Source organism: Lycorma delicatula, chromosome 6, assembly GCF_047948215.1.
Source record: "Lycorma delicatula isolate Av1 chromosome 6, ASM4794821v1, whole genome shotgun sequence".
In the NCBI taxonomy this organism is placed as follows: Eukaryota; Metazoa; Arthropoda; class Insecta; order Hemiptera; family Fulgoridae; genus Lycorma; species Lycorma delicatula.
This window is the reverse complement of record NC_134460.1, coordinates 131486204-131512090: the sequence shown is the minus strand read 5'-3', so window position 1 is coordinate 131512090 and position 25887 is coordinate 131486204. Positions and strand designations below refer to the sequence as shown.

The 25887-nt window shown below is 28.2% G+C and overlaps 1 protein-coding gene across 3 annotated transcripts in view; it reads right to left on the bottom strand.

Moving 5' to 3' along the window:
- Positions 1-1258: 1258 nt before the first annotated feature.
- The window catches only part of LOC142326233 (centromere protein I-like), a 53607-nt gene continuing 28978 nt past the window's right edge, over positions 1259-25887 (bottom strand). For 2 of the 3 annotated variants that reach the window (XM_075368535.1, XM_075368537.1), the window contains exons 9-15: positions 25273-25476; positions 21241-21347; positions 17799-17996; positions 12187-12311; positions 7257-7374; positions 4746-4934; positions 1259-1750 (exon numbers count right to left, since the gene is read on the bottom strand). In XM_075368535.1, the coding sequence (XP_075224650.1) occupies positions 1664-1750; positions 4746-4934; positions 7257-7374; positions 12187-12311; positions 17799-17996; positions 21241-21347; positions 25273-25476 (1028 nt within the window). In that variant the 3' untranslated portion in view covers positions 1259-1663. The remainder of the gene's footprint in view (positions 1751-4745; positions 4935-7256; positions 7375-12186; positions 12312-17798; positions 17997-21240; positions 21348-25272; positions 25477-25887) is intronic. The other variant, XM_075368536.1, reaches the window with a different exon arrangement.

The window sequence follows — 25887 nt, the reverse complement described above, 5'->3', positions numbered from 1 at the left end:
ATCTGTAGTGAGATATTTTGTTGATCTGTTTTTTTGTAACAGTAACCAACCTGGTTGTTCTTCTGCCAAAAATATTCACCAGTGATTCAAGTGGTTTTCACATGATCAAAAATACTGAAATTCCAGTTTGACAATACTATTCTCAGTCTATTTCGATAACGCTTTTAGTACATACACAAATATATTAATGACAATATTTTATATTCATTTGTTTTAACTACACTGACTTCTAAAAATTATCATTTTACAACAAAAATTCAACTATGAATTAACATTTTTTGAATATATGTTTTTGTAAACTTTATTTGAGACATTAATTCTGTGAATAGTTTTAAAAAATAAGAAGACTAGAAAAGGAGCATATTTAAGTCCAGTTAGGTTACATATGAAACGCAAACACTGGATTAATGAATGCATTAAACAATGGGAACACTACTCACATGTGTATTCACTGAGACTATTTTTATTATTTAGTAAGGTACTGTAGGACATTACAAAAGTAAAATGACAACTTTTTTTTTAACGCAAGATGCTAATATGTGTGTCTTGATTGAAGAGAAGATATCAATTGTGCTGCAGTATCACACCACTGGTAGAAACCTTGAAGATTTCAAATTTTCACCAGTTGTTGGGCCAACATAATGTCAATTACACTGTTCTTAGCAGAGCAAGAATACGTAGTTCTTATTCTCAGTAAAAATAAGAATAGTTAGTCTTATGGGTAATTCATGAGACCTATTAAGTAATCATGTATATTTTACAAGATTACAAGAACATGCCAAAAAACTGTCCAAAATAATTGTTTAAATTTGATGTATTTGCTTGATATAATATTATCTGAAATATTTATTGCAGCATTTTTTACTTTTCAGAAAAAGTAGTGTGATAAAGAAAAATCTAAATTTTAATTACAATTTACAAGCCTTTATTGGAAGAAAAATTGTATTTATCACTGTACATACTTTGTACAGTAGGAATCAGATGGATTGATAATATTGTCCCCATATTCTATAGCATAGGGGGACATAGAGTTAGAGATGAACTGTTGATAATCTATATTCCAGAAGACATGCCTATACCATTTTTTAGCTCATTAATACATTATATATATATTACAAATATAACATGTAAATAATGTTAACTGGATATGAAAGAAATGTATTTTTCTGTACAAGTTAATGATAATTTTTTATAATTAAATTATATAAAATTAATATTGTTCTCATTGGATCATGTTACTGAATGAATACTCCACAAAAACTGAACATAAATAACATTATTATTAACTATGAAGAGATAAATTAGTTAAGAATAAGATACTGCAAAATATTTCAAAACATATCACTTACAATCTATAACTTCAGCTTGAATCCTAACTTAGTAAATCATAAATCCATATCCAACCAAACCCTGCAATACTGAAAACATACAGCATCTGAAGAGATCAACAAATAGTTCATGGTATTTAAAATCAAAGTATGAATTTTTTACAGCTACTAAACATATGTATCTGTCATAACATAATTTGTAACTGTACTAATGTTTTAAAAATTCAATGTATAATTAATGTTTCACGCATAGTAATGTATTCCAGTACTTAATAGTTTTTTCTTTTGAGGGTGAAAATATTATAGTTATATTCAGACATAACACACTATTTTTGTTATATGGTGGCTTTTTCTTGATTAAGTTTTTGTTTTATGAAAATTGCAATATCTGGTGCATATAAATCCATGACGTGAAGAATTTTCTGTAAAAAAAAAAAATACGCAAAAAATAATAAAATAATCAAGCAGAGTGAGTATAAATACACAATAGTAAGCAATTACATTCTAATTCAAATTTAAAAAGAACTTTTTATGTTTAAGATTTTAATCCCTAATATTATGCAGTGGTTGGCACCACACCTTCAGTTCAGATGCACTTTTTAAGTTAAATTTCTTTGCGGACAGGCCTTTTATAAATCATTCATTAAAAAAAGGCAAAAAAAAAATGAGTGGATTACAATATTTTTCTTGATTACATATAATTTCTTAAATTTTAAAATCAAGAAAAATATATAAATACATATATAATTTTTTGAATATTCAAATAATTCATCAACATAGTAACCACTGTGATAACAAAATATTATATGAAATATATTTATAATATATTATATATATATATATAATATTTAAAACATATTTTTCCCTTTGTTCTAATGTCACCATTGCCAACTGTTAGATTGTATTTTTATTATGTTTTTAATTAAATCATCATCTTCAATTGTAATCTGGTAGTTCCTCATTCTATAGTTTTGTTTATATTTATAAATGTAGTATTTCTTAGTACATTTTTTTATCATTGTTACAAATCTCCAATTATTTTTGTAATCTATTCTATTCTTTACATTCTAATAGATAGCTGCATTAGATACTTTTTTTTATACCGTGTAGTGCTCTGTAAATATTTTATTAACTGATCTATTTGTTTTACCCTTATAAATATTATAATAGTAAATTCAACAAATATTATTATATTTGTTGCATTTAATTTTGTATATTACTCTGAATTCCTCAATTAGTTTTATTATTCTTATATTTGAAATATTTTGTAATGATTATGTGCTTTTTTATATTTATTTTTATCATATAAGTTAATAATTTTTTCTATTATGAGGGTGAATCAGATATAACAGTAATTTTTTTATAAATTTATTGATTAATAATATACACAATCCATACCTTCATCGTTTCTCTTTATAGTCTGCTGCATGATCTACATGTTTTTGCCAATGACTTGGAAACTTGAATAAAAAGTTTGAGAATGAGTCGTCAACCAATTCTTTCAAGGGCGCAAACAAAAAATAATCACAGGGGGACAAATCTGAACTGTAGGGAGGGTTTCCCAGTGCATCTTTTTTAATTTATCCCTGGTCAAAATTACAGTGTACAGTCTGACATTGTCATGAAGAAGGATACATCTCTGATGGGCATACCCTGTCTTTTGTTGACTGTAGCAGCTGGCAATAGTAAGCTGCATTCACTGTTCATTGTGGAGAAAATCAATGACTAAAATTCGTCTTCAGAAAAAAAAAATTATTGCAAGAACTTTTCCGGCTGACAAACGGATTTTGGCCTTCATTGGGCAGCCCTCACCCTTTCTTTGCCACTCCTTACTTGTCATTTTTGACTGCAGAGTGTAATGATTCACCCATATCTCATCACATGTGACAATGCGCCTCAAAAAATTGTCCCCTTCTTTCCAAAATTGATTCAGAAGTCTCTCACAGATTTCCAACCTGACTTGTTTTTGATTTTCAGTCAACAATCTCAGAACCCATCAAGCATTAATTTTTCTAAAGCCAAGATGATCAGTGATAATGGATCGAGCACTTCCATAGCTGATACCATACTTCTGATGCAATTTCTTCAACAGTGAATCGACGATCATCTTTGATAAGCTCTCGAATGGCATGGATACTGTCTGCTATGAGACTTGACCTTGGGCGTCAATCATAACTTTTGTTTTCTACACTTTCTTGCCTTCCCTTAAATTGTCTGGCCTACAGATACACTTGGTTCTGGGACAGTGCAGCATTCCCAATCTGTACCTTTAAACAAGTTAACATTTCTGCGGGTTTAATGCCTTCATTAGTTAAAAATTTTATGATTATACATTGTGTAACAGACAATGACAGAACGTTTTACTCACTCATGACTGTACTGATGACAGAACAGAGCATAGAAGCTAACCAAGCTGGTTCCCCCTCTCTAACACACTGAACATTCACCCCGCACTCCGCTATCCAGCTCAGAACTGCTTACTGTATAGAATAGCAAAATTTAAATTTGATTCACCCTCATATTTATTTGTGCAATTGTATTATAGGTATAATTATATTAGTATTCTTTATTCTGTTTTTTATTATTTCATCATCGAAAGCATTAAATATTGTTGTTTTATTTCATATATTTCTTTCTTTTAGTTTTTACTGTTTTTTCTACACAGCAATTAATTGCTCTAAATATCATGTTTTTATACATGTTAACTTTTTTGACCATGGGTGGTTAGAATTTAAATGTATTCTAATACTATTTTTTGTGGGTTTCTACAAACTGATGTTTCTATTATAATGTTTATGCTTATTTCGATTTCAATATCTAAAAAATGTACTTTTCTGTTACTCTCTATTTTGTATGCAAATTCTTATCATAATTGTTAAGTTTATTTAAAATGATCAACTGTACTATCACTATTATAAGAATATTTGTCTTCAAAATTACTTTGAATATGAGAATAATTGTTATTTATAAACAGAAGGCTTACCAATGGGAACCTACATTTTTTGGGAACCAAAAAAAAAAACAAGGATGGTATGGTGGGAGTCTACGAAAACAATGGCCAGGTGTTTTCAAAAATTCATCCAAGTGATATTTATACAAGATTTTGAAAATAAAATAGTTCATGGCATATTAAATACACACCAAATATTATTGTGAATTAGATATGTAGGTGATATTTTAGTCATACATAACCCAACTATAAATAACGAACATTGTGATGTGAAAAGTTGGTAATGCAGAGGAGATACATCCCTAATGAAAAGTCAACAAATACATCACCATTAAAAGAAAATCTAGGGGATTGAAAAAAACAGTCAAGTTTATAAAATTATAAACTTGAATGTATTATTAATTTACATAACAATATCTCCAAGTAGTTTTCTTCTACTAACAAAATATATAATAAAACTTATATACCTCAGGTGTTATTATGTCTGTTAAGGACAGGTTTAAATCAGTCTGCAAGAGGTGAGAAATAAAATGTAAAAACATAATATGTTGAGTAACTGAAAATCCTGTGTCACATTTTATTATTTCATTAAGTTTCTTCATCTTAGATATATTAAATGAAATAAATATTACACCAGCTCCACGATTTGAAAAAGCCTGTAAAAAATTTAAAAATGATTAATAAGTGTTATTAAACTAAATCTTCTGATTTATAATAAAACAATGTTCTGTGTAAACTTGATACTTATATCTTCTTGAAAATATTACATTAAAAGTACAGTGTTTTTTCTTTGTCTTCTGAAAAGATCTAGAACATTCAAACAGACTTACTAATCTAACTTATTCATAGATGATATATCTATCTTCATCATAGTAGCAAACAACTGAAAGGATGTGAGAAAGTGCAAAGTGGTGAATAAGATTCATCAAGATACCATTGCAATACTATACACACACATTTTACTGAATTTATCTGCCAATATGTTAACAGAAATAAGTCGTTTCTGATAAATCATCACAGAATTGCTAAGTTCTAAAGGGTTTCCACTCATCTTCATTCATGAAATTAATATTCTTTGTAGTTAATTTTTCAACATTTGTGAAAAAAAATATTGTGTTATGACTCGCCACATGGCTTTTTACAGCTGACCATACCCATCTTGATCGGATTCAAATCAGGATGATAGGGTAGAAGTCTAAGAACACAATGCCCATGTTTTTTCAAACGTTCATCCAAGTGATATTTTTGTACTTTAGTTTTATGTAACGTTACTAATTCATATAACTGTGGTTCCAGCATTTCTGAACTCTACGGAATATAGGTTTTCTCCAGCCAATCAATCATATCTTTTCTTCTGGAGTTAGAATTTGGTGCTTTATCAAATACCTGTATTGTGATTGCGTTATAAACTACTACTGACATTGGTGGAAGATTTGGAATCAATTTTTCACAAGCCCATTTCACGAAATTGTCTGTATTCATGTTGTCATGGTAGTCACCACTTTTCAAATTGGCTTTCCAAGTTAGTAATGTGTTTGGAATAAAACTGATTTTTCCTCCAGCATGAATTACTATTAAACAGTTATCTTTATTAATCGGCCCATGAAGTCCTCAACAATATCATCAGACCATGAATTTATCGAACAATGCAAACTTAAAATGTACGTTTCATGCTAATAAACAATTGTATCATTGCTTTGCCTGTACTTAGCCATTGCCTGCAAATATTCAATTCTTGTCCACCTGATATCAGATTTCTAAATTAAAACTTTTATTATTTTCAGTTTTACACCATTTGAAACCTAACTCTTTCAAAATAATAGCTAAAGTTGATTCACTGCCTTTAAAATCAATAGATGACTGAAGTTCTTGCCATATTTTTTTTAAAGTAGATAATTCATTCATCTTCTCTCAACGAAATTCATTAACTATTCTTTTAACGATACCTAAATCAAAACTGTCCAGTCCCCTGACAGGTTTCGAACATCATTTATACTTTTTTGGTGTGCTGAAAGAGCATGACTGGGATGTGGATTTATGTCTTTTTTTTTCTCTTCTGAGTTTTTGAATCTGTGTTCTTGATATCCCACAAGCAACAGCAGTTCTTTCTTTGCATTTTTGAATGCCAATTATATGTCTGTCGTCAGTTAATTTACCTACTTTTAGAGCTTCTTTTTTTATAAAATCATAAACATCATTAATAATTTCATGTGCTTGATTTCTAAGTTTTTTCTTAACTACAGGTTTAAATTTTGCCATAACAAACCGCACTAATAACACACAAACCAAAATAAAACAAAAAATAATATATTACAAAAAATTTGCGAAAAACAATGAGTAATTATAAAATAATATGACCACAAAAAACACTATTGAATACCTTCACTAAACATGATATAAACTGAACTAAAGTTTATTTCTTTATACACACATTGTGTACTATGAATGATGGATCTAAATAATATCATGATGAAAGACATCATTTCTAACTGCATGTACACATTTTTATAGACCTGTACATAACACCAATCAAAGCATTAGTCATTGGTTTAGGAATTATTGTTTACAAGATTGAGTCATTAAGCATTTCTAAAACTTAAAAACATTGTAGAAGAGTTATAAAAAAAAAACAACATGGAATGCTATCTGGAGGGATTATGTTTTTGCATGACAATGCCTGATTACACGGTAAAACAGAGTGAGGCAAATGAAAAAAGGTAAACAGGATGTAATTTATTATTATTAAATACTTCTTCAGTGAAAGGTGTTTTATTATTATTTTAGATTCTTCTCTTGTGAACAAGGCATCAGGGTGTTCTAGTATTGCCAGTCTGAAAGCAATGCAATTGGTAGGATTGCCTTTCAAAGCAAAGCATTTTACCTAGGATCCAAATAATTTATGTTGATGGTTAAGATGGTATTATCATTACATTATTAAATACAACTAATAATTCATATTTTATGATCCTGTAATATACCTCATTATACCACAGACAGTTCATGATATCATAACAATAAGCATCAATTAGTTTCAAATCTTTTTCAAAGGTTTTCAGTCCATCATCAGCTACCAACTTATAAATAACCTCTGGATACCTAAAATAAGAAAACAAATTAAACAAAAAAAATGTTTAAATTAACATTTGGTTAATAATTATAAATTAATACTATCAACAATGACAGTAGACTTGCCATAGTACTTTGGTTTAATGATAATTGACTAACTGAAAGTTTCCTAAATTTATTAAATTTTTATTTATCTAACAGCGCAAAGCTTTTAGAAAGATTTTATCTTTCTCTTGTAGATTAGATAAGGGGTTTCAAAATCTAAACTTGCGGGAATGAAACATTTAGGATGATTTGAAATAGACAGCACATATGGCATTATGAATATTACTTTCCCTTAAAGTGTTTTCAAAAATTACAGATAGAAATTACACTCACTGTATCTTATTCTTTTTAATCTTCTTAGGATATATTATCAGTTCAGGTAGTTTTAGTTAGTGCCACATCTTTTTTTTTTTAGATTACAGAAAATAGCTGCATATGCGATAAATAATAAGAGTTTGAACATAGTGGAAGCAGTGCTTAAAAAGCAGTTCATAGTGTCAATTAAAAAAAAAAAAACCGAACATGCTTAATGTTTAAATTAACAATCCGTATTGTAAACTGTGATGCATTATTTTGACCCATTACTGTTAAAGTATTTCTTTTATTTTTATTTTTTTACAAGATGTTCTACTTCATACTCGACTACCAGGTGTGTAAATATGAAACCGGAATTTGCCCATAGATGGCCCTAGCTGTCAATGTAGTTACCATCAAACCGCATCATTGGTAGCTGACAAATATTTTCAACTCACAATACAAGTTTCATACAACAGCATAGTTTTTATCAGCGTTGAACATGTTGAGTTTTGTACCTACCATGATTTGCAGACAGCATGATTTTGTTAGCACTGATTTGCAGACAGCACTGAAAACTGCTGCATAATCGTATCGAAAGCTTGTTGAAGCTTATGGTGAGCGTACTCTTGGTAAATCACAGTGCTTTGAGTAGTTTAAATAATTCAAAAATGGTGATTTTGATGTGAGAAACGAAGAACATGGAAGACCACCGAAAAAGTATGAAGACAGCGAATTGCAAGCACTGTTGGGTAAGCATGACGCTCAAACACAACAACTCGTGGATAAATTAAATGTAACACGAGAAGCTATTTCCATATGTTTGAAAGCCATAGGAAAGATCCAGACGGAAAAATGGGTTCCACATGAACTGAATGAAAGACAGCAAGAAAACCTAATAAACCGCTTGCAAAGTACTGTTTGCCAGGTACAAAAGAAAGTCAATTCTCCATTGAATTGTGACAGATGATGAAAAGTGGATATATTTTGAGAATCCTAAGCGTAAAAGATCATGGGTAACTTCAGGCAAACCATTGACATCAATTTCAAGGCCAAATCGCTATGGAAGGAAAACAATGCTCTGTGTTTGCTGGGATCAAAAGGGTGTGCTATTATGAACTGCTAAAGCCTGGCAAAACCTTTAATACTGAACACTATCGACAAAAAGTGATAGATCTGAATCAAGCATTGCGTGAAAAACAACCAGAATATAAAAAAAGGCAACTAAATTGATTTTGCTTCATGATAATACACCATCACAAACTGCAAAGCCGGTCAAGGAAATGATTGAGGTTTCATTTGGGAAATACTTTTTTATTGTTGCATGCGGCTTAATCACCAGATTTGGCTCTGTCCGACTACTATTTATTTGCATTGATGGGACATGCACTTGCTGAGCAGTGCTTCACTTCTTACGAAAATGGCTCAGTGACTGGTTTGCCTCAAAAGAGCAACAGTCTTTTTGGCGTGACATTCATAAATTGTCAGAGAGATAGGAAAAATGTATAGCTAGCAATGGACAATATTTCAAATAAAATATTTTTTTATCATTTTCATACAATAAATGTGTATTTTCTATATAAAAATTCGGGTTTCATATTTACGTATATTCTCCATCTAATGTAAAATATATAACCTGTTACAAAACTTCATTTAAAAAAGCTGGTCTTGACTTTGTTGACCTTATATAATATTTTTGAAATGGCTACTTTTGTTAAACAAAATTTAAATTCACTCTAAAATAATTTTCCCTTGTATCAGTATAATATTTGTACTATTGATCTGCTTTACATCATCATCGTAGGACAATAGTCCTAGAGAAATGTCTATTTTATTTGGGAATTAAAATTTTCATTTCCTTCCTGGAAAATTAAAATAGGGAATATTAAAAAAAATTTTAAAGAACGGATAAATATTAAATTGTTTTCCCAGATACTGCTGATAAATGTTTTGTTTCATAACCAAATTTATAAATTTAAAAAATGCAGGGAAACAGTGATTGTACATTGATGTATATTTTTTATTGATATACATTGTAAAGTTTAACTTATATAAATTTAACTCTGTGGTGGAATGGTAGTGTATCTGCCTTTCATTTGGAAGTCCTGGATTTGAGTCCTGATCCGACATCATATTTTTCATGCTACAAAATTCATTATCACCCATTGTTAACAGTAATTGGGCATTGGCCTGTTGTTCCTGTGTAAATAAATAATAATAATAATTACAAGAATGAGGTAAAAGAGTGTAAGTAACTGTGAATTTTATTTTCTGAATGTTTTCAAAATTCAGAAAAAACCTCTAATTAAAAACACAAAAAACAAGAAATTCAATAAAAAAAAATTAAACAAGATTCAAGAATTGCAAATATTAATACCTCTATAGTGTGTATGTACACATAAAATGACATTCAAATCAATGTATCCATCTCAAACATAAAAATATAAGATGAGCAATTTAAAACCGAACTGAGCCAGCTCGAAATGTAGTTATTTAAGTGTTACCTTTAACTGCTACTGCTAGTGCCTCATTTTTGTTGTGTATGTATAGCAACTATTAGTTGTGTATGTTACTACTCTCATTTATTGTCATTGGTGTAAACTGATTATGCTTTAGTGCAATATAGTTTCGTTCTCTGCAATTGTGTTTTTCTAAAATATTTTATTCATCAAGGAAAGGGCTGCTTTAATGGATCTTGTATCTGTTCTGGATCCTTCCATGAAATGTGTCAAATATTTATAAAAAAGTTTCCGAATGCCAGTATCCCACCAAAGAGGAGAATGATTTGGTTAAAAAAATGATGCACAACGGGATCAGTTTCAAATGCAAAACAAAATAGGCAACCTTCTGTTAAGACTTCAGAAACCATAGCCAATATTAAAAGAATTTCTGCCAGTCTGAAAATGCCTATATAAAAATTATCACAACAATATGGTATAAAATATATAACTTGCCATAAAATTCTTCATGATTTAAATTTGAAACTTTATCATACAACAACTTAGCAGAATAAACAAATTGAAACATTTTAATTACTGCAACTGGCTTCTTAAAAACATTGTCGGTGGACAGATAGATCCAAAGCTGTATTTCATGTCAGATGGGTACAGTTTCATTTATCTGGGCACGTTTGCATAAAATAAGGTAATAGATGACTGAGACTCCTCACCAAATGTTTGAGCATCCAATTAACAGTGAGAAAATCAGTGTTTGGTGTGCTGTATCTGGTAACTGTAATATGGGGCCAGTATTTTTTAATTGGACTATCATTATAGAAGAGTACTATAGTTTTCAAAGAATTCTATATTCTGTTAACAGAACATGAAAAAGAGTATGACTTCTTCCAACAAGGAATGCCATACATCAAATGATTCACTAGCATGCGTTCATGTGGCTTTTACAGAAGAATGAACTGTCACGAGAAGGTGATGGTCTTCATATCTCAGATTAATCAGTTGTGACTATTTGAAGGAAAGATTTATGAATCAAATCCCCACACTACTGATGAACTGAAGGTGAACATTTAACAAGAAACTGAGGGCATTGACAACATTTTTGTGTCAGAAGACTCAATATAATAATTTGGCACAAAAATGCTTTGCTGCTCAGGGCTTCACTTTGAACATCTTTTGTAAAAATATGGTAAATGTGTAAATTTTTGCTATTGAAAATAGAGAATTTAATTTAACTTACATTTAGGTACTTCCATTATAGAACTATTTTTTTAATTAACGTATAACATTAATTAAAAAATTATAATTGTAATTAAAAAAACAGCCAACTTCTTTATCAATATTTTTCATATAACAATATTTTTCAGAATCTACCATAAATAATGTTACACTGGATCCAGTATAATCTTCACTGTCTCTTTTCTATTTGTGTAAAGATACCTCAGCCTATGAATTCATGAACTTGTACTCAGTTTTAAAATTATAAGTATAATACTACTGTATCTGTTATATTAAGTATGGACAATGATTATTATAATGGACACAATGTATACACTATTCTAAATGCTTACGGAACTAATATTATTTAGTTTGATTCAGTTAACCTTTAATTAATGTTAATTTAATTAAATTAATGTAACAAAATATTGTTTAGTTACATTAAAGACACTGATACATAAAAATGTATATTTTAAATTATTAAAAATAAATAACAAACATGTAATTTTTAGAAAATCAATTACAAACAGCAAAATGGATTATCAAAGAAAATATTTTCTTCACAAACTGAAAATTAATAAAGCAAGAATATCTTTTTCATATTTTACCGTTTAAAATGGATTCACACATTTGAATTTTATTAAATAAAAAAGCAGTAATATATCTTCACACATATATATATATATATATATATATATAAGGATGTTTAAACAGATATTCTTTTATACACATACTGATAAATATATGTATATGTGAATAAATTAAGTGTAGTAGCTCATCAAGATTCAAAATTAAGATTAAGTTCTGTTAAAATATAACATAATTTACTTACGCCAGTATTAATTTACACACACGAGAAAATGCAGTAGTAGTTAAAGAAAAAAAACTGTGATAAACAATATTATATGGAACAACAGTCATTACAGCACGATTACTTCTCGTTTCCAAACAAAATAGCTGTTACAAAAACAAAAAAATAAATAATTGAGGCAGGATCAATATACATGCACACACACACACACACACACCCACATTAATTTATTATATTTAATAGATCAACCCAAGTACAGAATAATTGAAATAGGATGACTTACCTTATTTCATTATATAAGCAGAAGTGCTTTTGCAAACTTAACTTGCATTATCAGCTGCATTATATTTATATATAGTAAAGTAAATTCGGTGAAATGGCTAGCATATAATTTTACTTTAAAAGTTTTAATTTTTATCTTTATTTTAATTTATTTGTTTATATTGTTCACATATGTAAAAATTTTTACATTTTAATTTTTTAACTTAATTTTAATTAATTTATCTTTATAATTTGTAAACAATTTTTTTTATATTTTACATCTTCTTTTGATTATAACTTTTAATAAAATTTAATTAGTTTTAAAATCATTTAACATAAAATATAAATTAATAAGTTTGTTATATGATATGTATTGTGAGTTTATGATGTTTTTTGAAATGTATATATATAAATATAATGAAACTGATAATGCGAATTAAGTTCGCAAAAGCACTTCTGTTTATGTAATGAAATAAGGTAAGTCATCCTATTTCAATTATTCTGTACTTGGGTTGATCTATATATATATATATATATATTTATTTTTATCTTATTAGATCAATCAAAGTACAGAATAAATAAAATAGGATAACTTACCTTATTCCACTATATATGCAGGAGCACTTTGCAATTTACTTGCATCATCAGCTGCATTATACATTCATCTCAAATATAATAACATAATGTGCATTTATTTATTTTATTTAAAACCTTTAATTTTTCATTTAAATTTTTTTTCAGTTGAATTAAAAATATAAAAAAATAATTAAAATTAATATTAAAAATAAAATAAAAAAAACAAAAAAAAACTTTAAGTAAAGCAATGATGCATATTGATGCATTTAACTGAACTTACTTTACTGTACTGATTGAAATATATTAAAATATACATCACTATCAAAATAGCTAGCTGGTGGTGCCATCTACTGCAGCTTTCAAAATAGTCATCTTCATATTCTGTATGAAGTATTAAATTTATTTTTATCTTTATATATGTAGTATCTTTCTAAAATGTCAAATCCCTTACTATTTGTATTCATGTATTTTTTAATTTCCAGTATTTTTAAATTTGTCCTAATATCAGATATTGTATGTTTATTCTTATTTAGATGAACATATTTTTAGAGAAACCCACTTCACCTTTTTTATAATTTCTAAAATGTTCCAAGAATCTAACCTTAAATGGTCTAGTGGTCTTTCATATATAAATATGGTCACAATCACTACATTCAATTTTATAAATACCACTCAAATTATATAAATCGGATAAATTATTATGTTTATTAGCTATTAGGTGTTTTATTATGTAGTTATCTGTCTGGTACATGGGTTTAAATTTATTATTATCATCGTAAACCTTTGTAATATGTTCAACTATTTTATCAGTATATACATATTTTAAATATACACTGTTAACTTTTTGTGTTTTGTTTAATGTTATTAAATGTGTATTATTTTTAATTTTTGACATTTGTTTATTATATATGTTATCTACTAAAGAATTATCATAACCATTATATAAGGCAATTTGTTTTATAATACCTATTTCTTTGTTTAATTTACTTTTATTTTCATTATATTTTGTATAATTAATTGCTCTATTTACAATGTTTGCGTAAGTACTAATTTCGTGTGACTACAGGTCATTTGAAGATCTACGTGTAGTGGTTTTGTTACAAGTGAGTTTCCTATATACTGAAGTTAACATTGAATATTTTCATTATTAATTTCAATATTACATCTAAATAATTTATTTTGTTATTATTGTTAATTTTAAATGTAAATTTCAATCCACTATATTAGGAATTTAATTTGTTCAAAATGATTAAATGCTCGTTACATATAACTGGATTATAAACTAGAAAAATATTGTCAACATATAGTCCATAATAAAATATCACGTATGAGTTATCCCATAAACTTTACTTTTAAACTCCTGTAAATAAACATCAGATAAAATAGATGACAAAGGAAAACCTATCAGTAGAGTGTTTCCTGAATCTAATATTTGTCATCAAATTTAAAATAATTCTGTTTGCATATTAATTCGTTAATATTTTTAAACGAGTTAATCATTTAATTTCTTCTCTTTCCTGCAGATTGGAATGTTTACTTTTCAATCTATGTATATAACAAATATCTAAAAAAAAAAAAAAATGTCAATGATAATAATATTTTCAATAAATGAGGGATTTTCATGATTTTATATTATGTTAATGGTTTTTTTTTCTACGAGTATACTAGGATAACATTATAAATATCATAGCTAACCATCTTAGTTTTATCACTAATTTTTAAATCTTTTAATTTATTTACTTATTTGTATCCATTTTTTACATTATATTTGTAACCGAAGTTTATTTTGTTTCTAAGTATTTTTATCAATTATTTTAGACAATGTAAGGAGCGGTTTTGAAGTTAATTAAAGGCTGCATAGGTATACCAGGTGATATTTTTTTTGGACTAGCTACGTTGACGATATTTTTGTAGTCTATAAGCCAGTTATATGTAATGAGCATTTAATCATTTTGAACAAATAAAATTCCTGATGATTACTTTCCATCTTGCTAGTGACCAGCAAATAGTTCCTGATCACACAACTGTATTTCCCAAGTGCACATTTATGTCAAAGTATTGCAATATTATAGTTAATATTTTTAAACGAGTTAATCATTTAATTTCTTCTCTTTCCTGCAGATTGGAATGTTTACTTTTTAATCTATGTAACAAATATCTAAAAAAAAACTCAATTGACTGCTACTTATATATTTGATATTATTAATTATATTACTTAATTTTAACTTCAGAATCTTAACTCTTCAGCTAATTATTATCAATTACAAACATGTTTGGCAAGCAGCACAGAAGAGCCAACAAAAATTAGAATAAAGGTGGAGATACTCATAATGACAGGATGTTAGGTCAACACATTTTTATATTTATGACAACCACTGTTATATTTCATATACTTTACATAAACAACTTACTTTATATGACAACAAAGTTTTAGTTTTAATAAGAGTATAATACACATTTTTTAAGTTCCTGATGATGGAATTCTATTCCAAAAGCCCTTGAATGCATAAAAAAATTAGATTACGGCTTCTCTAATCTCCACCATATAGGGTTTCATCATTTTAGCAGATCATGCTGACATATGTAGATAGACTCAACATATCCACAACAGCAGGTAATAAGCAAATTTTACATGGTCATGTAAACATTTGATTACTATTTTTGCTAAACCAATTTTTAAAGGATATTACTATACTTAATAACTTTTTTCCAGTTTTCATGTTAACTGGTGGTAAATATTATAAAAACTGTCTTAAACAAAAAGTTTTTTCCTGCCGAACAAATGGATGAAATATCTAAAATACTGTCCTGATTTAAACTTATCCTTTCTAACGGAAAGTAAACAAAGCTGTGCTTTGCACATTAAACAAATAATCAGTGTATTGCAATCGGCAACAAATAACACAAAATCATAACATAGTAAATTATATACACAGTATTTGTCATATTTTATTTATCCAATTTTTTTGTTTTCAATGCTAATTATGACTGGTTGTAAAATAAATTATAAAAAGGAAAATCTACTGATCTCAAATCCTTCCTATGAGCTGTTACTGGCTATATGTGATAATTCCCATCGGTTGAATTTTAATATTACTGATAAACACCCATTACGGTAGAGTAATATTGTGATGTAGGACTGTAATTCAAATCTACAGGGAACATTCTTCAACTAAATCTGAATACTTTTGTTAATAAACTATAATCACTGGAATTTAGGTACTATTTCACGAATGGTCAATTTGATGCTTAAAAACAAGGGAAATTGGGATTGATTGTATAATTGTAGATAAAGTAAAACAGTTTTATAAATGATAAAAATTTCAATTCAATTTAAGGTAATATTTAGATTTATGAAAGTATTTTATTCAATATAAGTTTTAAGTAGAAATAAAAGCTAAATTAACATAATAGATATAGAATTATAATATTCTCAATGAAGCTAACAAGGACTAAAACATACAAAGAAATAACATATAAAGAAATTTAATTTAATAAAAATATAAAGAAATTTATTTCTTTAATACATCATCATAACTTTCATAAATTTCAGAACATAATGTCACTTAAGTCAACACAATTAAAACATAATCAAATCACTCTCATCACAAATGATACAAATTATCTTTTAATAGCAGTATTAAGAATGATAAAAAAAGAAAGAAAAACAGATTGTAATAAATCACTAAAAAATATGAGATGAATATTTTGAAAAATTCCATGACCTTATGTGAAATGCATTAATTAGAAGTTGAGATGTAATTACTTCCATTTGTAAACATAGGATCTTCTTTCAAGATATAAGCACAGGTTGTGTGAGGTTGTACAATGAAGAAACTGTTTATTCAGTGCTCATTACCATAATCAACCTCAGAAAATACAAGACTTTGTCAGTTATGCAGCTAAATGAATATAGGGATATAATTACATACACAACCCATTTAACAAGCACATAGATAGGTATATCAAGAAATTAAGTTTAGACAATAAATGAACAGAAACAACTTCTGTTCAGTGAAATAAACAATAAGTTGTAAAAAGTGTAGTATGATATTCTTGTCATTCTCAAGAATAAAATATATGTAATGCCACGTTTATTAAGGAAAAATAAGTTAAGTTGCCTAAATTTAAGTAAATATGGAACACACATTAGTATGCCAACTATACTGAAATGTAAGGATCTATTAAAAATAAAAATGGTATCTTCACTCTTCAAAGAGATAGGCTGTGTGGTGAACATAAAATTTAATCATATACTGCCAGGAAAACCAATTTTGACCTATGTCTCTTGTACTGGATGAGCTCAAGCTATCTACGTAAAAGTAATGTGGTAATAACTGCTAGGGTTATTGAGCTCATTCCAATGCTGTACTTGAGATATTTTATGTGCATCACAGCCACATAAGGAAAACTGAGAGATAATATATAATTTATTACCTTTCACAGCAAATACCAGATATACATACATATTGTATCACTACTCAGTAGGTTATGAAGCACAATAAAGATTTTAGCCAGCCTAAAAAAAAGTTAATGGAACTTTAAATAGGGAAAAAATTCCAGTAATTATGGAACCTAAGTAATAAAAAGAATAAAGGTTGCAGTAAAGAAATTACACAAGATACATAGTTAAAAATTATATAAGACTGCTAAAAAAAAAATAAAAATAAATAAATAAAAAATGATAGTAAGACATGGTCTTGCCATAGCCAAGACCAGTTGCAAACTGAAAGAGATAAAAGTTTTAATAATAATTATTAGAATCCAAATGAATAAGAAATAAATAACGATCATACCAGCTCATAGAAACTAATTGCCTTATGAAGTACTTGTAGGGAATTAGGCTTCATAAGCAGTGCAAAAGTAATAAAATGTTTGATAGCCTTAATAGTTGAACCCAAAGACTTAGAAATGTCCTCTGAAATCCAGCCTGCAGGTCCTCCTAAAAACAACGGCTTTATACCATGATCAAAACGAAAGAGATCAACCTGAAACTATTAAGAAAAAGTACTTTAATAAATAAAACAAAACACAATAAAAAGAAGGCAAATTTGTACAGAAATTAATATACAGAATCAATCCACATACACTTTCAATTCCACAATCAACTACTGCAATGTATACCAAGCATTTCTCTATGAAGCAGGATGGACAATCCATTTAGATTTTTGAAATTTGTAACAGTTTATTATCTTCAGGAATATTTGTACACCACAAGTTACAATGACACATAATAGAAATTTCCACTATATTTTATATTTCTGCTAGGATTATCATAATTGGAGTGTTATTCTCTGCCTTTCCTTCAACATTTGTAGTTGAGCACAACAAATGCATTTCGGAGTACCTCCATTCTCAGAACTACTTTTAGCATTCTACTCTGAAACACGTCAACTATGAATGTTAGCGTGACACAGCTAGGCAGAACAGATAATAACAATTGAATCAACACATAATAGATATCAAACATTTAAAAATATAATACCTGAAGTAAATAAATATTAATACATCTACGTCAATTAAAATTATAACTGCTTAAATTATAGTTATGATAAAAAAAGAAAATCATCAACCATAACTGATAATTTTTAGCTGCTGGAGCTGTATTAACATAATTAACAGCTGGTATTTTATTATTATTTGTTTAACTTACTGTACAATATTTGGAAAATTATTACTAACTTTCATCTATCATTTTTATATTAATGTAAATCATGAAAAAGTTTTTGTGTATGAATTTCAATAAACAATTTGTACATATTTAGATGTTAGTGACCAACAGATGATACTGTGGTTAAAATTAAACTTTTATAAAATTGTTGCTTACAATTAAACTTACAGAAATTTTCATAATCTAGTGGTAATAAAAACTTTATCTCAAGTTAAATTATCTGGAGATTGTCATTTTTACTCTTTTCATCTAGCATATATAAAAAAAAGACAATGTAGCCATTTTGAAAACTAAATCAAAAATTTATAATGTGTTTTTGTGTAAGAATAAATCCAGTGAAATACATGAACTGAAATATATTGAATAGAAATATGTCTTTTTGAAAAACATCTTTAGATTTAAAAACATCAAAAAACTGAAGGACTGAAATTAAAAGTTAACAAACATGCTTACAAATTACTTTCTCCATGCGACAGCAAGAAAACATTCCCAAATTATAGCCGATTACACTATTACAGCTTGTTTGTATTAGCATATAATTTTTTTTTACAAGTTTGGCTAATATCCTATTTGTGTAAATTGCTATGTCTAGTTTAAATAAATTCATGCTTAACGAATTGTTGTAGATCCACTTGCAGTATATCCTTCTTGTATGTTGCTTCTGCAGTATAACAAATGCATTAACAAAAAAAATCTAAATTATTGGCACAGATTTAAATAGTTAAAACCTCATAAATTATATTACTAAAAATTAGGATACTAACAATCACTATTTTCAAACTGACATAATTTGAATGAAAATAAATTGAAAGTTTGTGCCTTTGTAACAGTGAATAGCTGAGTGTAAACAAAATGAATTATGACTCAACCACAATAAATGATCCTAACTCTCACTAACTGAAGCTGATAAAAAAAAACCATACACATTAACAAATGAAAAAAATTAAATTTTGTTGTCAATATATTATTTAGTGTGGTATTAACCATATGGTAGAAATTTATCCACAACATAAGAACTGAAAATACTGAACCTTTCTTTACGAAATATTCACCCCCTCTTTATGATAAAACTATTATGATGAAATTCATCTATCAAGCCGTGGGTTGAATTTTTACTTTATCAACATGACACTGTTCTTGTCATTTAACAGTATATGAAGATAACAGAAAGGAACATAATTATTATATTGAACACTGATGTTTACTGAAGAAAAAGTTTTGGGGTTTGGAACCATTTTGATAGCAAAACTTCTTGATATTTTTTATATGCAGCTAGTGGTTGATGTTTGAATTACATTCTGAAAAATCTATGCTGTTAGAAACGTCTGATTTAAAATGATTATTCATTTAGTATGATGTTTTTATGTGCTTGTATAATTAAAGTCGTGCAAGTGAGTCTAGTTCTCGTTGTTTATTTAATTTATTTTTCCTCTAGAAAGAAAGATTCCTCTAGAAAGATTCCCAATTACAGTTTCAAGGTGATAAATAATTTTTTTAAAACAGAAAAATGCCAAGCTTGATCTGAATTAGAAAAAAAATCTTCTAGATGAAAGGTAGATATCTTTTTCATTAATCTTATGTGTATTAAGTGAGTATAATAAAGATTTCCATGTTGTTTTACAAATCAATGCATGTGCGACTTATTTTAATGAGGTGATTTAGTAAGATATATTTAGTGGTGAGATAGTGCTATGTTTATTTTGTATATACTGTGAAAAACTGCATCCTGTTTTCCTACATAGAACTTATTTTAGCTAAAGGAGTCAAGTCTTTAAATCCAGAGTAAATCAAACTTTTCTTTCTTTCTTTTCCTGTTTAGCCTCCGGTAACTATCGTTCAGATAATACTTTAGAGGATGAATGAGGATGATATGTATGAGTGTAAATGAAGTGTAGTCTTGTACATTCTCAGTTCGACTATTCCTGAGATGTGTGGTTAATTGAAACCCAACCACCAAAGAACACTGGTATCCACGATCTAGTATTCAAATCCGTATAAAAATAGCTGGCTTTACTAGGACTTGAACGCTGCAACTCTCGACTACCAAATCAGCTGATTTGGGAAGATGCGTTCACCACTAGACCAACCCGGTGGGTTTACAGTAAATCAAACTGGAAAACATGTTTTTTTTTAAACATGGTTGTGAATGTAAAAGAGTTATAAATTTGTTATTCTTTTTGTCTTTTACTGATCTTTGTTCTAAAATTTGTGTAGGTGTTTCTCTATTATTCTTCTGTAGTACCCATTTCAGCTAAACACTTTATTGGGTTTAATTAACTCCTGCAGTCTATTTAATTTTGCCACTACCACACAAAAATGAGCACAGATACACATCCAAAATCTACTGAAAACTTACTGCAACTAACACACCTACACAAATCTAACCAACTTGCAAAACATGAGCCTGCATGAAAATCTAACAATATCCCACGAAAATAAATGAAATAACTAAATGTAGAATAAAAGCTATTTCAGACTTAGTAAAATTTTTATAAATTTTATCTTAAATGAAAAAAAAATTGTTGTCTTTAAATACTATTTTATATATTCATATAAAACTTACATACCATATTAGTAAGAAGACCTGACAAAGATGAAATAATATCACAAATCATTTCTACATCACTAGTAAGAAAAATATCAAACAAAGGTTTTAAGACTTTCTCATTCAACTCTGAAACATTAAACATAAAAAAAAAATGTTTGTTAAATAATATAAAGTAGTAATCATGAATAAAGTGGACAGTTCTTTCATTCTGCACTGATGCATTGATTTATAAAAAGAACTGAGGAGTGTGATCTGTCTGACATTTAAAAAATACTTAACTCTTTTTATAATTTTTTTATTGAAAAAAAAAAAAATCTTTACAGCACACCAATTGAAATTTATTTTATTTGTAGCTGTTTTAACTAAATTTTTAATAACTCTAAGATGTACATTAAAATACAAAAAAAATTATGCTGTTTAAATCCACACAATCTATTTAGAGTATAATTGTGTTTTTATTTCATTATTTTCTATCAATAGAAAAGAATTTAAGGTTGACAAATTTTACATAATTCTAGAAGACAAGGGTTGTTTGTAAAGAAACCTCCTTATTTAAAAAATTGACATAATGTTCCATCTCTGGCATAATCCAGACACTTTCTAATAACCAACATGACAAGTGCTTCTTCATCAGTGGTTAGCAAATTGATGACTGTCTTTCCTAACCAGGCCACTAGTGACTGAGATGCCTATCAGATAAAATAACCCTACTAGTCTTAAACTTCAACAATTCTATCCTCCATAATTTCCAGTAATGTGAAAATGATAGATTAAGAAAAGTTTCCTGAAATTTTTAAACATGTAACATTATCGAAGCAATAGATTAAAAAAAAAATATTCCAATAGTTTCTTTATTATTAATAACTAATTAGATCAATAATATAAGAACACCCAATACTGATCACTGTTAACTTTTTCAGCAGTAATGAAAATATGAAACATAAATAAAATACAACAATGTAATAACAGTTTTCCCGTGATATCATACCTCAGTACATCAGTAAGTTTCCATACTATATCACTCATAAATCTATAATCTATCTCTTTCTTTACTAGGAACTGTCCACAATAACAAAATTCCTTCACGAAGATAATAAATATATATTCATACTAACATTTAAGCTCTGAGATAAGTAAGATAAACGCAGAAATAACAATGGTAGAAAGATATTATTTTGGTGGATTTAATATGATCAATTACACATAAAAGTACAGATCAAGGTAATGCCTCAGAAAAGATTATTTTCTTAAGTTTGATTTTTTCATAAGCTAATTTTTGCCTGTAAATAATGAACGAATGACAAAAAATGTCAAATTCAAGTCAGGAATTGAATTAAATCTCTTACAGACCATTGTTCTATCAACTAACTAGGTATTCATTTTTACATTTGCTTCTAATTGTAAGTTATAAATAAAAAATTTCAATAAAATTTATAAATGCGATTCACAATGCAGACAAATAGTAATTTTCCAACAGTACTCATGCAGTGACCTTTCACAAGGAATAGAATATTTGTTAGGTTTTGTTGCATTAGTTCAATCTGGACCAAGTTTAGTTGCCTTGAAATTTATTTATTATAGCATCCTACCCTTTTAAATTTATGAAAAAATAGATCACATGAAATATGAAGTTGAGGGTAAGATCTAGTGTTTAAATTCAAAAAAGATTTGTTTAATAGAAATTTGGAAGCAAACACTGGTATATGGTGATGAAATTATGAATAAATCAAATTTTAGAAAATCATATGTAGAGTTCAATGAAGGAGGATGAAATGCTCACAATGAAAACTGTATTGAAACACTTTCTCTTGGTTGAAGAATTGAAGCAAAGGACTAACAATAAGTCAGTAAGGGCAGGCGATTTACTACTGATGAATTGCTGAATTGCACAGTTCCACTTCCTCATATTTCAAGATCTCTGGTTCACAAAATTGTTAGTAAACATCTTGAGACAAATAAATTTGAGTTAGAAGGGTTCTTTACCTGTTACCTAATTAAAACAAAAAGTGAGCTAAAATAGCCTTGACAACTCTCAATGGGTACAAATAAAAAGAGGACAAATATCATAATCATATAGCTATTGTAATGAAAAATAGGTGTGCCAAAAAACTACTAGAAAGTATGAATCAAATGGGGTGGCATCTTTCAGCAATTCCTTAAAAACAAAAAAGCTGAGCACATAGAAATTGTATTTTCTGGGTCAACAGAAAGGCTACTTACACATAATTCAAGAAAGGTAAAACAATACATTTATAGAGAATTATTATAAACACTTAAACTCACATTTTCCATACTAAATAAATAATGTGGCCCAGTCAAGTGGTACCATTTTGTTTCAACGTAATGCTCATCTGCAACTGGCTCCAGCAATTCAAAGTGTATTTAAAAGATCTGGCTGGCAAATATTCAGGTACCCATCATACAGTCTGATCCAGCTCTCAGTGATTTTCATTAATTTTTTAAACTAACAGAATTGTTAGGTAAAAGTTATTTAAAAAATTAAGAGATCTAACAGCTGTCACTGAATTCCTGATGAAATTGCAGTGGATTGTATGATGATGGATTAGAAAATCAAGTGATACAATTTGATGAGTTTAAATTTAAATACTGACTATGTAGAAAAATACAGAAAGTTTTATTGTTGTACCGGATAAATAACATTTTTACATTCTCATCTGTTTTAAATTTACAACAGGCAAACATTCTTTAATTTCTGGATGATTATAAAATTATTAATTTAAACTTTTAGAAAAGTAAATACACAGATTCTACACTCATTTGTAATGAAATTATAAATTACATTATATCTTTTAATTACATAATTTTTAGGTCTTTTTGGCATTGAAATCTTTTCTTCAAGCAAATTTTTATATAGGGCAAAGAGTACATCGTCACACAAAACATTTTAATGACAAGCTGAATCATGACAAAATCAAAAAATATTTCAAACCTATAAGATAATAATATAAAACTATAATTTCATTAATGAAGTAAAGATATGTGGTAAGCAAAGCTAGTCTAACTATTTACTTTTTATGCAAATTGCATCAGTACCGATTCAATTTAGCTCAAGTATGAAAATCATTTTTTTCCCTTGCTGGTACTCGCATAAGCTAAGACTTGAAGTGGAATAATGGAAACTATGGAAATGCCAGATCTTTAGGAATTGAATCCACAACCTTTTGAACTTCAATTAAATAGAAAAGTAGGTATTCCCCAAATATATTATAGTTTATATTAACAATATACAAGGGCGGTCCAGAAAGTAACTTACATTTGTGCATAGCATGGATATGCGTGAGGATAGAGCTGCCAGCTTGGTGTCAAAACGTTTCTACACTCACCATGCATCAAGCTGTTGTAGCATATGGACTGTGATTTTTCTACTTTGTTTGTTGTGAATTATTAAAATGTGAGCTTCAATAGAAAATCCTGTGAACTGTGAGGAGCATTCAGTGATTAGGTCTTTAGTGACAAAAAATCTCAAACCAACTGAAATTCATCAGCAACTTTGTGAGGTGTACGGAGATGGAATAATGAGTGAAGACTGAGTGAGGCAGTGGTGAATTCAGTTTAAAAATAGCCACACCAATGTTCATGATCAGGACTGCGGTGGTCAGCCTAGCCTTGCGACTGATGATTTGATGATTAAAATCAACGATAAAATTTGTGAAAATCGCTGCATTAAGATTACAGAACTCTTGCTTCAATTCCCCCAAATTTCACGAAGTTTACTGTATGAAATTGTATCAGGGAAGCTTGGTTGTCACAAGTTTTGTGCAAGATGGGTGCCAAAAATGTAAGGCGGCAGATTTCTACAGAGAAGGAATTGAAAAGCTTGTGCATAAGTGCCTCAATTTAAATGGCAACTATGTAGAAAAATAGTTTAAGATTGTCCCTTTCAAATGTATATAATAAAATTTCTTTTTTTTATTTGGTTGGTTTTTTATTTCAAAACGTAAGATACTTTCTGGAAAGCCCTCGTAAAATACAGAGTAGTTGCTCATTAAACCAATAAATTTTATTATGTTAAGAAAAAAGCAATAAGTACCTGAAAATGTTGTAAATGTTATCCACTTAACTAAATTCAAAATATGTTTACGATAATCAACTGAATTCCATACTGGTAAATAATCAAACAAAAATTTTGATACCACACACAATCCTTGTTTCATATACTCTTCTAACTCATACAGTCTTTCAAGTAGTAATTCTTTCTCAAAATTGCTTACATTCAGCATACGTCTTATAAAAACTGAAAAAGTACAATTAATTACAAAACATACAAATTCACATAATGCATTTTTGAAAAAAGAAAGTTATACCTGTTGAACACAAGCTGTACTCTGTATATTTGTAAATACAGTGACTGAAATTAAGAATTTATAGCAGAAATTAAAAGGAAATTTAAAATAAAACTAAAGAGGTGCATATGGCTCACTATAAATATAACTGACAGAGAAATCAGTTTTTACCTAGCATTGCTTGAAAACTGATGGAAAGATTAGCTTATTAGAAAACATGAGTTTAAAAAAAAATTTAATAAACAGGAGTTTGTCATTAATAACAATGCAAAAAGCTTGGTTAAGTAATAATAGGGGATCAATAGCTAACTGCTTCAGAATTTTTAATTTATTAAAAATCGTTTTACGTTTTCTGTCATAAG